Genomic DNA, 14835 nt, shown 5'->3' on the forward strand with positions numbered 1-14835 from the left:
ACATCTGAGGGCTGAGGTTTCTCCCAGGGCTGTCACACTTCCTACATTATTCTTCCTCCCATTTTTCATATATTCAACTTCAAAATTTGGCAGCTGAGACTTTAATGCAGAATCCTACTGATTCAGCATCCTCTGTTAAATTGCTCTTAGTCCTCAGATTAGCAGGGTAGCTCTGTGGACGGGATTAGTTCTCTCCCCCAAATACTTCGATGTGAAGGGTCAAATTTTGTCCCGATTCACACTTGTTACGAACAACTCTTGATGTTAGTTTTGAACATCTGAAATTCAAGGGCAGCAGCCCAGACTTTGAAACAATGCTCTTTGTGTTCACAGTGACCTTTAGCTGCAAAGTCTGCTAAAATAAATTATTTAGTGTATGAAAGCAAACAAACAAAATTTTTTCCTCGATAAATGACTGTCCATAATGCAATATGAATATGAGGCCAAACAAGTCAGAGGGGTTTTTTTTACAGCATCTGCAAGAGAAATCTGTTAACTTCTGTTTCCTCCCCAGAAACATCTAAGAAATGTTCAGATTGTTGCTGGCTAATAAATACAGTAAATGAAATGTTAATAAATCACCAGCAATTTAGCCTGACGATAACATGGATTGACCACATTGATTAAATTGATTATGTTTCACATATTTACAATATGTAGACACAAGCCTAATTTATTTTCTGAGGAGTTCAAGGTAGGTATCAATGGTTTAAAAAAAGTGCAAACCAAAACAATGGAGTAATGTTTGTGGTTGCTATCTGCAATAATCTAATGCTGACAGAGAGCAGTATTTTATTTAGTAATTAACAGTGTAAAGGGGAGAGAAGCTGTCATGTTGGTTCTTAAGCTGGGGAATGTGATGAAAGATGATATCTGCGATCTCATCCTTTCCACTTGTTTAGGATTGTCAGGATGAGAAATGTCAGCATTATGAAAGCTCAGCTCTGCTCTTGATATGATAAAACCCTTCAAAAGCCAGTCTTTCTCTCCCTCTCCCCCCTCCTTTCTCCCTCTCCCTCTCGCACTTGCTTTTTTTATTTAGCCTGTTTTGTTAGATGGCAGAAATATAATTCTTTTCTTTCTTCCTATTATAAGCCACCATTTTTGTTTTATTATATGTTTCACAACCCCTAATGCCCCACTGAAAATTACCTTGTTAAATGACAGTGTTTCAAAGCCATGAATCCTTTCCACCATTCCCTCAGAGGTTTGAAACAGTCAACAGACTGTAAAGAATAAATAATAAAAAAGTATTGATTATTTTGATGACTGTGAGATTCAATTAAGTATTAATTTTGCCCTCCAGTGGACCTATCAAGGTATTCAAAAGGGAGGATTCGGCTCAGCTAAATGCGTGCTGAGTGCTTCAGCCTTAAATAGGGAGAAAATGTGTTTACCTACAGTATTTGAAGAGGAGTGCATTGATGCACAGAGTCCAATATTTAAGTGCTGTGCAAATTAAGCCCTGGTGACAGTGACATTGTTTTCAGCGATATGAGTATTGACTAAAGAAGTGCATTTGATGACAGCTTAAACTATTTGTATTGATTAACATTTTCATAGATTATCATGTGTCATATCAAATTCACTTTTCAGACACGAATACATTAAAAAACCCATAGGCAAACATCGACCAATGTGAGGACGGGGCAGAGGGAACATGCTAACCAACCTACTTGCTCGCTGGTCACCTGTTCTCTGCATAGGAACCATTTAGGCATGAACTTTGCAATAAATAGCTGCCAGAGAGCGCAACAAGGTCACTTGCTCCTTTCCTTTTTTTTTAAAAAAAAAAAAAGTTCTTTTCTTTTTTCTTTTTTTTACTCTTTTTACTCTGGTTTCTGTGCTGTCATGATATTATGCCTGTTAGTTTGCAAATGGAATATTAGGGCATGCTTGGAAATAATGCTTGACCCCCAAATGTCCTCAATGAGCAGAAGATAAAACAGATCCAAATCATCAAGAAAAAAAATAGATATATGTGTAATGTTTTACGAGGGAGATAATGTCACAAACACAAGAATAATTGCAAACTGTTTGTGTAAGTATCTTCCCTAATTTTATATTTTAAAAAATTGTTTCTGTGGGGATTTTTAAATTTTATTTTCAAAAGAAAAATGTGTGTTTGTGTGCGTTTTTATGGACTTTTGGAGCATAGTATCCCAAAGACAGGGTTAGAAGAAATCTGTATCTCTGAGTGTATGTAATGCAATGGCTATTTGCTGATGTGTATTTCTTTTCACAGAAATGCTGGAATGCTAGAAACTGTGTATTTGATGTTGTTAATGTTGTACAGCTGAGGATGCCTCTTTAAATCACTACGGAGCACTTGCAGGGCGCTCCTCTTCCGTGGCGTTGGAGCATACAGGAATTTCTTTTCTTAGTACGTTAAGGACAGGGTGAGGTGTAAAAACATACACACACACACACACACACACACACACACACACACACACACACACACACCAGGGGAAAAAAAAAAAAAAAAGAGCACATCCCACAATTAAAGCTGTGCTGGTTATGTTGCTTTCATAGAAGTTTTTCTCCAAAGCATCCTGAATGTCTCACATGCTAGTTGAGCTTTAATAGGGTGGGGAGTAATGGAAAACTCATTGGATCTGTAATAGCTCTTCACTTGACTGCAGCCAGCAATAACAGCAGGAGCAGCCAGAGATAAGAGAGAGAGAGAGTGTGTGTATGTGTGTGTGAGAGAGAGAGGGAGTGGAAGAGAGACTATACGCACACCAAAGCTGCCACTTTTTTTTTTTTTTTTCCCCTCACTCCTTTTTTCCCCCCCCATCCTAGGATCCAATGATAGCTGGACAAGTCAGTAAGCCCTTGCTGTCACTGCGGAGTGAAATGAATGCAGAGTTGAGAGGTGAGGACAAGGCAGCTACTTCAGACAACGAGCTGAATGAGCCCTTGCTTGCGCCTGTGGAATCAAATGACAGCGAGGACACTCCCAGCAAGCTCTTCGGTAAGTCTGTCTAGGTATTTCATTTCACTGCTACCATGTTGTCCGGAAGAGCAATCTCCCCCCGGTTCTTTTTTCTCTCTCTCTTTTTTTTTTGTTCGCTCAATTTTCTTGTAAGTACGAAGGAGTAGCTTGGAGCGTGCGTACAGCCCTCTGCTCCCACTGCAACTGGTTACCTGAACGACAGTGTCAGTCCTGAAAACTTTTGTCAACAATGAAGTTATTTTATGCAAGTTGCAGATGTTTTATGTTTTCTTTTGATTCGTGGTCTCTAATGTAAGAAAATAGAGGGCATTGTTTTCTCAGAGTAGTTCATTAACATTTATCCTGTCAGATGTTGATGTGTCTCATGCTACCAGTTTTTTCTAAGGCAGAATTAAACTGAAAAGTTATCATTTCGTATGGTAAAGCTGGCTGAAGAGAGGTGAAACATTCCCATAGAAAACATTCTGTACTGAATAAACAAAGGCTACCAAGGGTACTGCACATGGAGCTAGTGATTTTGGAATTTAAATTAGAAATGAAATATTCCTTTTAAAGCCTGTGCAAAGATAAATTGTATTTTGAATTTTTATTTATTTGTAAATAGTCTAAGTTGTGGCAGATAAGTGTAACTTTTTACAATCAAAACAAAAGCAGCAAGAGTGACACTCCAACACAGACATCTGTCATTCAAACGGATGACACCCTGTAAACCAACTCAAGCAACTCTGATCTCTAATCAGAAAAGGGAGCAGAGTTGTTGAGGCGCGCGCTTGAGTGATAGATGTTGATAGATGTTTGAGCTGGAGCAGCGCTATATGGTACATAGTGATATTTTGGGTTCAGAGGGATTGCTTTCCTGAAGGAGTTCCTTTTAATTATCTCCATTTGTGACTTGAGACAAACCGTAATAGAAATGGAGCATTTCCTTATTATACATGATTGCAAAGGTGGAAGTTGAGGGGAAAATATCTTGTTTAAAGGGAATGAACCTCTAAGGGAGAGAAGGTGAGAGCCCATTTTCTAAGATTCAAGTTTTGATTTCGTAATCTGCAAGGAAATCTGTAGTAGTGTTCAGATTTCAGTATTCTAGCTACAGTAAGGGCTGCAAGCTTTTTTTTTTAAAACAAAAGAATACATGCAATTTTATTTAAAAATATTCTTTACTCCTGACTAGAAGATACAGTACAAAATGTTTTACTAAACAATTTCATAATAGATATGGGAAAATAATAACAATTTTAAAATCCTAAAATTTAATTTCTGGATTACAGTAATGACCATTACTGAATATCACATCCATTTTTAAGCACCCCTTTAGTGATCTTTGTTTCCATGGAAAGCATAATTTCCATTAGCAGTTTGAATGTTCAAAAAGCATATAATAATTGTTTTAGCCCATTTCATCCAGAAAATAATTATTGTAAGGTCTATAATTCAGAGGGCTATTAGTTGTCTAGAGTAGTATAAATATCTTCAGCTCTGTTTATATATTTTATTTGCTCAAATGTTTAGGATGTATCTATTCAATATAGCAAGGCATGTACAAAACAAAACCCAGACTTTTAATTTGTGGGTACTGAAATGGCTGGTTTTAGATCATAAAGGCAATAAAAGGCAGGATATTTTTTGAGCCATTGTCATTTGGATGCTCTGTAGTGATAGTGAAATATTCACAGACACTTTCATTAGAGTTGCCGTATGGGATATCAAAATGATGTGTAACAATACTGTGTCTCCTTCTGAACTACAAATATAATTTATAGCCCTAAAAGCACTAATGAAAAAGCTACAAATTAATACATTGTGTTTTTTCTATTGGGGAGTGAAGGTGTTTGCCAGCCTGATTCTCATACTGGTAAAAAGATGTTCCCAAGTAAACGAAAGTAGGTGAAATAGTTCAGCTGCCTCCGTATGAACTTATGTACCGTTTTTTGAGGTTCTGTTACAATTGTGACAGATGCCGAGGATCTTTTAGCAGCTGCCCTTTTCAGTTAATTTTAGTAACTTTGAGAACATAAAAGAAAAGGCAATTTCAGTACATTTCAGGATCAAACTAAGAAAAAATATTTAAAATAAAGATGATTAGCCTTTATGTCATGGATGCATTCCTTAAGATAGATTTGCAGTGAACATAAGTGTAGTTTTGTTTAAAGCCTTGATACATAAACATGGAGTGTTATTCTATAGCTGTTTCTCTTTGTTTAATGTTACGAATAGCGTGTTAGGAATGCATACTTTGGGCCTTTATTTGCAGTCTCTGAAATTACATTATTTGTGAACTTTTTTTGACATGTGATGGTATAGAGATTGTCAGTTTTCTCCTCCAATTTTCTTTCATGTGATCAGAGAGAACTTTCTTTTTACAATATAACATTTAATACATGCTGTGTGAAAATTTGCCCAGAATCTGTTAAGCAGGAGAGGGAGGAGCGTTTTAGAAAGTCAAGGGGAGGAGACAGGTCCATAGAGAACAAAGTTTTTCTACACTGCTGCTTTCCCATTTTTTTGAAAAATTTATGAAAATCGTGTACTGATTTAGTTGGAATGAATGACCAGCATTTGAGTGTTTTGTTGATGTTAGCAATATTTCACAAGACTTATTTTCATATAGATGAACGCAGTTGAATGATTAGATGTGAAAAGCTTTCTTCTTTCTTGCCGGACACGTTCTGCTTAGCTTCTTTTGATGGACAGGTTTATTTCTGCAAGGACTTGTATTGCTTACCTGTACATTTTCCTAAAAATCCTTCTCCTTTTCCTCAAACTTCCTTGTTGTGGTATTTCACTGAATACCTTAGAAACACTGGGTATTTATTTTTTGTTTTGGTATCAGCACAATTAATCATAAAAATGGCAACTCTTAAACAACAGTCCCTGCTGCACATGAGGAAAGGGCAGGAGTACCATTAATTATACTTATTTTGGAGTTAGGAAGATATGCAGTAAACTTTTGTTTCTCCTATGGGTGCTTTGCTATCAGTGTCAGAGCAGGTGAATGCTGCAGCAGCTTGGGTCTCAGAAATAGCAGCATGAGCTGGACTAAGTTTCTGATGATCTGAAATAGCTCCCACCTGAAACTGGCGCGCAGGTGATGCACTTTGTCACTGCGGTGCAGTTGGTACCTGTGAGTGATAACGGGAGCAGCTCTGATTTACAGGGCTTGTGTCTGCTTGTTTGTGTACTTGCTTTCTCATGGTGCGGGTGGTTGGGTTTTGTTTTGTGATTTTTGTTTTGTTTTTGTGAAGAAAAGGCTGTCCTGTAGTCTGAGGGTTTGCACCTGTAATCCTCCACTTGTGTATTTATACTAGTGGACTTTTTGGAAACTGCATACCTGTGTGCAAAAGACTTGGTACTGAAACCATGTGCAACAAGAAGGGAGTTGAAAACATGGTGAAAAACACTTTCTGAAGTGCAAAATGTTGTTAAAGAGACTCTATTCTGAAACACGTTAGCTCAGCAGTACAGTTTTGAAGTGTGGAGTTAGCACAGCTACTGTGTTTCAGTTACAGAAATCCCAGTTTTGCTGAGCAGTATGAGGCGAAGTGGCTTTGTGAGACATCTTGTAGCATATTGTTCACTCTTTAAAATATCTGTGAAGCAGTATCTCCTATTTTAATCATACAATGTGATTGAGAAACTGAGTCTGGCCGCTGACATTCCTGGCGGTGTCATTTTCAGATCAACTTGCCTTGCTCTGCAGTATGCTTCAAAACAGTAACCCAGGCCAAATGCCCTGGCTCTTACTAGGGAAAGTTTTGTTAACGCTAAGTAGTAGCTTCACTTGAATAGATGCATTGGCATTTGATCCTTAGTTAATTAATGCTAGTTCCCATTTTATACAGTGTCTTTAAATAAGTTTGGAATAAGTTATGGAGTATTGGCCTGAAAAAATCTTAGCTAAACATGAGAGGTTTTTTTTCTTACTATGTAATACTATAGCTGCTGAGATTCAAAAGTTGGTATAGATACCAGGCATGTGTATTGTGCGTAAAATTATCTGTACAGTAAAAAACCCAGGAAAGAAGTGGCTAGCCTGAGCACTAGAAGATGTTGTGGACTGAGGCTTGCTTTCCTAGGGTTCGATCCAGTCCGTAATTTGTTCTTAATTGAAGGTAATTTGTGACATAATTAGATGATCGTAAAAAGAAAGCCAGGTGTGCACTTGCATATTAAGGTAATTTTATTGTGTTATAAAAAGTTGCTCTTTAAGATGGAGCCTGTAGTTCTACACATCAAACTTACAGAAATAAAGCTGTACCTATATAGTGAGTGCAAGACCAAGCCTATAATTGTGGAGCACAAGTGTTTCCTATTTAATAATTTCAGGACAGCAAAAAAGAGACTGCATTTATTTTTTTTTTTTTTTGTCCATTCACAAGGTTCTGCTCCAGTAAAATTAAATCTTAAGTTTCCTGTGCTGGATCTGAAGACTGTGGTTTCATTTGGTTCACTACCATTTTTTTGCCTTTTTTTCGTAATGCTATGTATGCTTGAGATACAGATTGGGGGTATGTGAGATAAATGAATCTGCACACATTTCTATAAACAAGGGTTTACTTTCAAACTGCTGCATTGGCTTTGGTGTTTTGTTTTCCTTTCCCATATTGTTACCCAAGTTTCAGCACTGCATGCATCTTTCTCTATAAGCATACATGTAGATGCTGTAGCTGAACAGGGATGTTGTGTCGCTGCTTGTGTTTTGCTAGTAGATGCCTTGTATTGCTCTTTAAGAAAACATTTGTTATCCTTTTTTTTAAAAAAAAAAAAAAAAAAAGGAGTTGCCTTGATTAGAATTTATGGCACTGAAGTAATTTCAGTTACAAAGGATAAAGGACTAAATTGTCTTTTACCTCTTGAGACAGTGGTCTCCGCAGGTCAGTGCAGAGGTCATTGCCAGGTTGCTGTGAGGAAGCTCACGTTATTGTCATTAACAGCATATATAGCCTGTGGGGGACAAAAAAGGCATCCAGTCTAAGAGCTTTCCTTTTATTGGTGTATTTAAGGATGATTCTCAGTGTTTTGGTTCTTTAGGAACACTTTGATAAGGTTTGGTAATTTTAGTGAAAGGTGGCAGTGTGTGTTGTTTGCTCTTGCTGTATTTTAGAGATATAGTGAATGTTTCTGTTGTGGTGGGGAAGTTCAAGGCCCAAATCATCTCAATATTAAAATCAGAGCCTTCTTTTAGATACAGCAAACATTTAAACCTTTATATATTCCTGTCTCCTCACCTAATTGTATTCAGTAATATCCACATTGTGGGTGCTTTGTTTTGAGACACTATCGGTATCCTTGCCATCCATAAGGGCCATAGGACCGGTCCTGGTCATACTTGAATGTGTGGTACCTTTATTAAAGCAAGTAATCTGTGGTTTACAGTCATTACAAAGACTCTGTCAATGAGGAATAGATGGCATGTTTACAGAACTAGGTCATTATATAGGCTTGTAAATACATTTTCTAAAATGTAGTGGTTTCTTTCTCAATTAACGAATAAGTTTTCAAAGAGTCTGAAAATATGGCTGTGTTTTTGAAGGTTATTTTTGAAGGATGTATTTGACATCTGCATTTTAAAATAGGTGTTTGCAAACAGTTAAGCATTACTCTGAATAATGTTGTCTGATCACTTGCAGTTGTGACTGAAGTCAGAGAGGGATGCACTTTTGAATGGAGAGTGAATACCCATTAAAGCCTAGAAGATGTTATGAGCGTTTAAACAGAAAGGATTATGCAATGGTAAGAGAAAAAAAAAATCCATCCTTAGCTCAGCATTCCTGCTGTGCCTCGGTATTGCAGGGAGCTCAGGCAGTGGTGGTTCTGGTGCTGGCAGGTATATTCTAACTCTGAAGAGACTGGAGTCTTAACTCCTTCAGCCTTCAGTGAAAGCACTGTTGGGCTGATGAAGGGCATATATTGCAGCCCCACTTAAATTCCCTTGCTTGTATGGAAATAAATCTCTTACTGATGTGCCTGAATTGTGACAAAGACAGCCTATTTCAAAAAAGCAAACAAACAACAAAAGCTGATTTGGGTACAGAGAAAGTTAATTGTGTGTTTGTTTTTTTTTTTTTTTTGAGACAATTCTGTTTGTTGTCAAATTACTACTTTGCTAATTTTTTCTTGAGCTAAGTGTACGTTATATGTTTCTTAAATGAGGCTTGAAGCCTGATTTTCCTGTATTTATATACAGAATAACTAACATTAGAGAGGGAAGAAAAAAAGAATAAAATCCTAGTAGGTAATTGGTATTGACTGAATGACAAATAGTTTGTTTTTAATTAGTTAATCTTTCTTCTCTCTGTTTTTGAAGTTATAAAAATAACAACAAACTTAAGAGCAACATAAGTGGCTGGCTGTTTCAAAGGGGACTTGCCAGCTACTAGACAGTAAACAGGTAATTTGTGAAAGAACTGTTACTTTCTTTGATTGAGATCCTTGCCGGTTTGTGTTTTGAGATTAATAATAGATCAGACACTTGCACATTAAAAAGGAAGCAAACACAGAAAAGAGAAGGAAGGAGGATTGGATGTTTCTATTGGACTTCACACGATTAGGCAAGTTCTCTGTGGAAATGTGCAGGTGAGGCAGATGGACGCGAAGCTGGATTTGCCCAAGTGTGCACATGGCACCACTTAACACCTCTCTTGATTTCCTTATGCTAAACAAAGAGACAGCGAGTGCTTATACCAAGCTGGCACCCTGTCAGGGGGCAATCTGTATAAAGTTTCCTGCTGTCAGGTTAATAAATTTTTTAAAAATATCCAAAGGCAGAGGTAGCTGTAGGAAGCTCATAGTAACAGTTGCCATTCTCCTGTGGATCATTTTTCTCTTTAATATCCTCTGTAGTGCTTGGTTTTACTTGTTGTGTTGTCTTCCTAGGTTTTGTTCTTTCTGACATTTGTGAGTTTTTTGTTTTAATTCCTTTTCCTTGCTAACCTGTTTCTTCTGTTGTGTCCATCATCTGTGGTCCCTTTTTTGGGGGAGAGATGGTCAGAGGATGGGAATATCAGCTTTATGGCTTTTTATACTTTGGTTTAATTGTGTATTCAGTATATTAATGTTTCTTCCATTAGCGGTTCATTTTCCGACTACTTATGATTACTACTAGTACTACCAAAATAACATTATTTTGCTAGATATAAAATAATTTATGATGAGCTCAGTGGTAGAAGTTATATTAAAAAGACAACTAAATTAGAAAATTAATGCTGAACAGGGGCAAAAGTAGAATAAAATTAAATGTGTCATAATTTGTGTGTTTCAACAGGAATATTATTTTGTCATGGAAAGGGTTTGATATTTGTTAGCGTAAAGTCTCATTTTTCTCTTTTTTCCAATGTATAAAAATCAAAATCAATATCAGTATGAAACAAAGGAAGATTTGTATTGTGACATGTCCTCCTTTATATTGTGATACTGCTTTGATGCTCTTGGAAGCAGGACTAAGCCCTTTTACTTTGAAAGCAGAGGTCATCTAGAGAAGAATAGTATCTCATCCTGGCTGGCTAAATAAAACCTGCTGTTTTCAGAGAGACTGAAATTGCGTTCATTCTCTAGATATTCCAGGGACATCTACATCTGCCGAATCGATGCACAATGCATCCCCCTGCCACTCTAGAATGTGTTTGTTTAACACTAAACTACTGCTTGTCTATTCCTAGAAGTAGTTTGGATTTCTGTTATTTTAGAATATGCAAAAAGTGTCGTTGGGAGAATGGGAGGGTTTTTTTGTTTTGGTGGTGGTGGTGGTTTGTTTTGTTTTGGGGGGTGTGTGGTGTTTTTTTTTTCTGTGTGTGTTTTTTTGTTTGGTTGTTTGGTTTGGGGTTTTTTGGTCTTAGCAGATGTCCTTTCTTTTCAGAAAGGTAAACCATAATTTTAATTCCTTAAAAGCTTGAAGTTGTCTTAAGAAGAATGTTACGTTTTAGAAAACAAAGCAGTCATGCTACTTGAAAGTGATTACATAAGTTAAATACGTATATATTTATGTATATATAAATTATCAGCCAGTGTGATGGGAATATAATGTAAATTATTTTAACACAATAAAACTAAGAGTCCTAGAACAGTTCCTTGTTACGATGAAGATTTGAATGTTGCACAAATGAGAAATAAAGATTTTCCTATATTAAGAAAAGTATTCGCTACAGCAATCTATCATTAGATTACTTCTTTGCAAACTAGCGTGGAGTTTACAGAAGTGCATTAATACTGGCTTTTAAAAACATCTTTGTGCTTTTCAGTTCAGATGGAGATTGTATGGTTTGATGACCATTAGAGACTCTATTAAGCCATTTTCATTTTCTAGCTCAGTTTCCCATCTGACATAGTCCTGCTTTTAAAAATCTTGGTTTTAAGTTGTTGAATAAAGAAGAACAGGCAGTCAGTTGCCTTCCAGCAGAAGATAAAGCAAGTCCTCTCCCAGCCCACACTGGACACACAGCCTGGCCCGGCATTTTCACTTGCAAACACCGAGGTATGTGAAGGGGAAGGTCAGTAAAAACAAAAGTGCCACCTTTCCTTTCTGCCCGTTTCCTTCCTTACAGCCAGGTTTGGAGCCGCTTCCCTCCCTTGGTGCAATTGCACAGCTGGAAGAATATACAGCTGTGCATGGGCAGATGTTGCTCAGGTCTGCTCGAGTGCGTTTTGCCTCGGTGCCGTCGAGGTCTGCTTTAGGTTTCCATGCTTTGTTTGAAGCTCAGCATTTGGAGGGGTTTGCCCTTTGAAGAGGATGATCTAAAACCTGTGTTTAATCGAGAAGGCAGAATTACTTTTCAGTAAATATACCTTAAGGCATACTTTAATATATTGTACCATTAAGTATGTGTAATTATTTCTTGAGATAGCACAGTATTAACTGGAGAGGAAGAAAGATCATTTGAATTCAGTCTAATCTCTTGAGCAAATACAATATGGGGCAGTTTTTGTATTTTCTTTTGCATACAATTAGGATTTATTCACATGGTTTAGACATGTCATGTTTGCTCAGCGATTTGAATAAACATGAGGCCAGATTCTGACAGGTCACAGGTGACCGTCCATCACATATGCAGGAAGACCAAATATTTCAAGGGGGGGTATTTGACCTATCAAATGTTGCATGCCAGTCCGTGGCCTCCACCTCTGTAACGTGGTCATGTTTTGGAGCTAAGATCAGCTATGCAAACGTGCTGACAGGACAGAGCAACCACTCCATAATTATGCTGCCTTCATGTTTAACAAAGGATGAATTGTTGAGCCAGTCCCAGGTTACTGTGCGGTTCTGTTACGCCGTGCAGGTGTACGTATGTATTGCAAAGGCTCTGCGACTCCTGTGCTGTTTTGCCATGGGGACACAGGCAGAAGCTGTGGCAGAATCAGCATTGGACCTACTGTGGCCAGAGGTGATGTGTTTGTGTCGGAAGCTACATAAAGCTTCCATAAAGGTGGAGAAGTTTTTAGAGTCATGCATATGGGACAGGTAGAGCAGATTAGCAAAATCAGTCATTCAAAAGTATATAAGGACCTTAAATAGTAGTTATTACTGAAACAAATACTGAAACATGGCTAGTGATTAGGATGGAGGAAGGAAATTAGACAGATATATGAGCTCAAAGGTGATTGTAAATGTACAGGCTTGATATTTCTCCTCCTTTCTTATGCTTCGTTGCCTGAAATCGTAAAAAGTTGGGATTGCAAGTCACAAATCTCTCCAAAGGAAAAATGAAATTTACAACCAGAAGAAAGCAGAAAATGACAATATTTTAATTTTTTTTTCCTACTAATTGAATATACTTTAATCTCGTAAGCACAATAAATATAATGATAATACCTAGCAAGAAAAGCATCTGCATAAGTCATTTAAGTTGTGATTTTTTTTTTTTCCCTGGTACGAAGAGTGTGAAGGAAACTCTTGTGTGGCTCTGTTGCTGGGATTTGATGCATTGCTTTCAGAGTCTCCTTATTTTAACTATGTGGATACAGCACAGTGAACCTTCTCATAACAGTTGCTGATAAAAAAAAAAAAAAATCTTTCAATCATCTGGCCCTGCTCACTGTCTCCCAGCCCCCACACCTCTCTCTGCTTTTATGAGGCAATGAATAAAAGAGGGACCAGATGATGCAAAGGTTTACTCAGATGAGATGTCCCAGTCAATGAGCAACTTCGGATTTGCAGGACTCCGGCTTGTGACCCTGAACCTCAAAGGGATTGAGTTTGGGGGCTGAGCCTTTCTCACAGTGCCGTTATCTCATTTGTGTGAAATGATGGCTGGCGTATTTTGAATAGCACTTCCCATATTTCAAGCTTGCATGCAGCGGCAGACCCCTGTCTGGTGTAAAGGCTGGTGCGCTTTTGGCGTGTTACAACACCGTGCATCCTCCTAGAGCAGCAGTAGGGGTCTTGGGGCTGGGAGTGGAAGGGAGATGGAGGGAGGGTGGGTGTTTTTATATCTGTCTGAAAACTCAGGAACAAAACATTCATCCTTACCTGAAGGAGCAGAATCAGTCCCTTGAAATTATTTAAAAAAAAAAAAATATATCAACCTCTAGGCTCTGGTAACGTTTTTAGTTTTTTTTTTTTTAATAACTCATTTTTCTCTTTTTGTATTCTCTTTTCTGTGGGTTCGTATAACTGGTGTATTTCAAACCAGGTGAAAACAGTCTAAAAAAAAAAAGAGGTTCCCTAAAAGACAGCTTACTGCTGACTGTTTTATTTTGTTTATATCTGATATTTCTTATGGTATTCAGATGGTTGTAATAGACTAGCACAAGAGCTGCATGTCTTGTCATCTGTACTGTATCAATACGTTTTTATAATGATACAATAACCTGAACCCTGTAACAGTTTATGATCCATTTGAGAATTCTTATGGATTCTCAGAGTGACGGAGACCTGAAAAAATAACTTGACTGCTTTCGCAAAACTGGTGCTGTGACAGGAAAAACTAGTGCGCCTGTGATTTAGTTGCTAAGGAATCATATTGATCTGATTTGTCATTAAACTTTTAAGTTTGAAGAAAAAAAAAAGTCAAGCTGGTTGAAGGTGGAAAAAACAGTGATGTGATTGTGAGGGTCTGCAATACAGGTAGACTGTGCCATACCACTACTGCTATTGATTTGTTATGATTAACAAATATGATTTTATGCATTACCCATGCACTGTATCTATAATAGTGCTTTTTTTAGAGCAGAAGAAAATTGCTTCTTGCTCTTTATTTTTCATTGACTATTTTTAGTCAATGATAAAGAAAGAACTTTAACAGCAGTCTGAATGCAGGAAAGACAGGACTTTAAAACAGAAATGTAGAGGTAATGAATAACCACACAGTGAACTATACACACGCAGCCATCTTAACATTTGTAATGGTGCTAATTTCCTACTGCTTTTTAAAATATGCTTCCACATGAGCTCTCAAGAACCATAAAAGCTTGGCATGTAAAGTAAATTGTTTGTCACTTGCTGACGACCTGCCATATTTATTGTCAGGAGAAATGGACATTAGTTGGAAAAGCAGTTGTTAAAGGCCAAACAATTTTTAAAGATGGCAAAGATGTGCAAGGGCTTTCCTTTTTCTAACAATGAGCCACCCCTTCAGACATCAAAAGACAAGATAATAAGACACTTCAAGCACAATTCAAGATTATATTCAACATCTAAAGGCTCATCTCTTGTCAGTTTGCATTTACTCTCCCAGGGATGTGATGCTTCTATCATCATTCTGTCAAGAGGAGTCTGGCAGAAGCGATGAGGGCCCCTCATTTCACACACTTAGTGTTTTTTATCAAATAGCCCACACTCATTCTGATTCAGCCAAAATGGAGGGATAATTTGAAGAAGGTCATGCACAAGTACAAAAATCTTGTGCTGATTTGTGTGATTAGAAGGCATTAAAATTGCACAT

The 14835-nt window shown here is 37.4% G+C and overlaps 1 protein-coding gene across 1 annotated transcript in view; it reads left to right on the plus strand.

Moving 5' to 3' along the window:
- The window catches only part of POU6F2 (POU class 6 homeobox 2), a gene marked incomplete at both ends in the record, with an annotated part of 307735 nt that overhangs the window by 54663 nt on the left and 238237 nt on the right, over positions 1-14835 (plus strand). The window contains one exon of the mRNA XM_082045495.1: positions 2806-2977. Within this exon, the coding sequence (XP_081901621.1) occupies positions 2806-2977 (172 nt within the window). The remainder of the gene's footprint in view (positions 1-2805; positions 2978-14835) is intronic.

Source organism: Streptopelia decaocto (genome assembly GCF_964273445.1).
Source record: "Streptopelia decaocto genome assembly, chromosome: 2".
NCBI classification, from domain to species: domain Eukaryota; kingdom Metazoa; phylum Chordata; class Aves; order Columbiformes; family Columbidae; genus Streptopelia; species Streptopelia decaocto.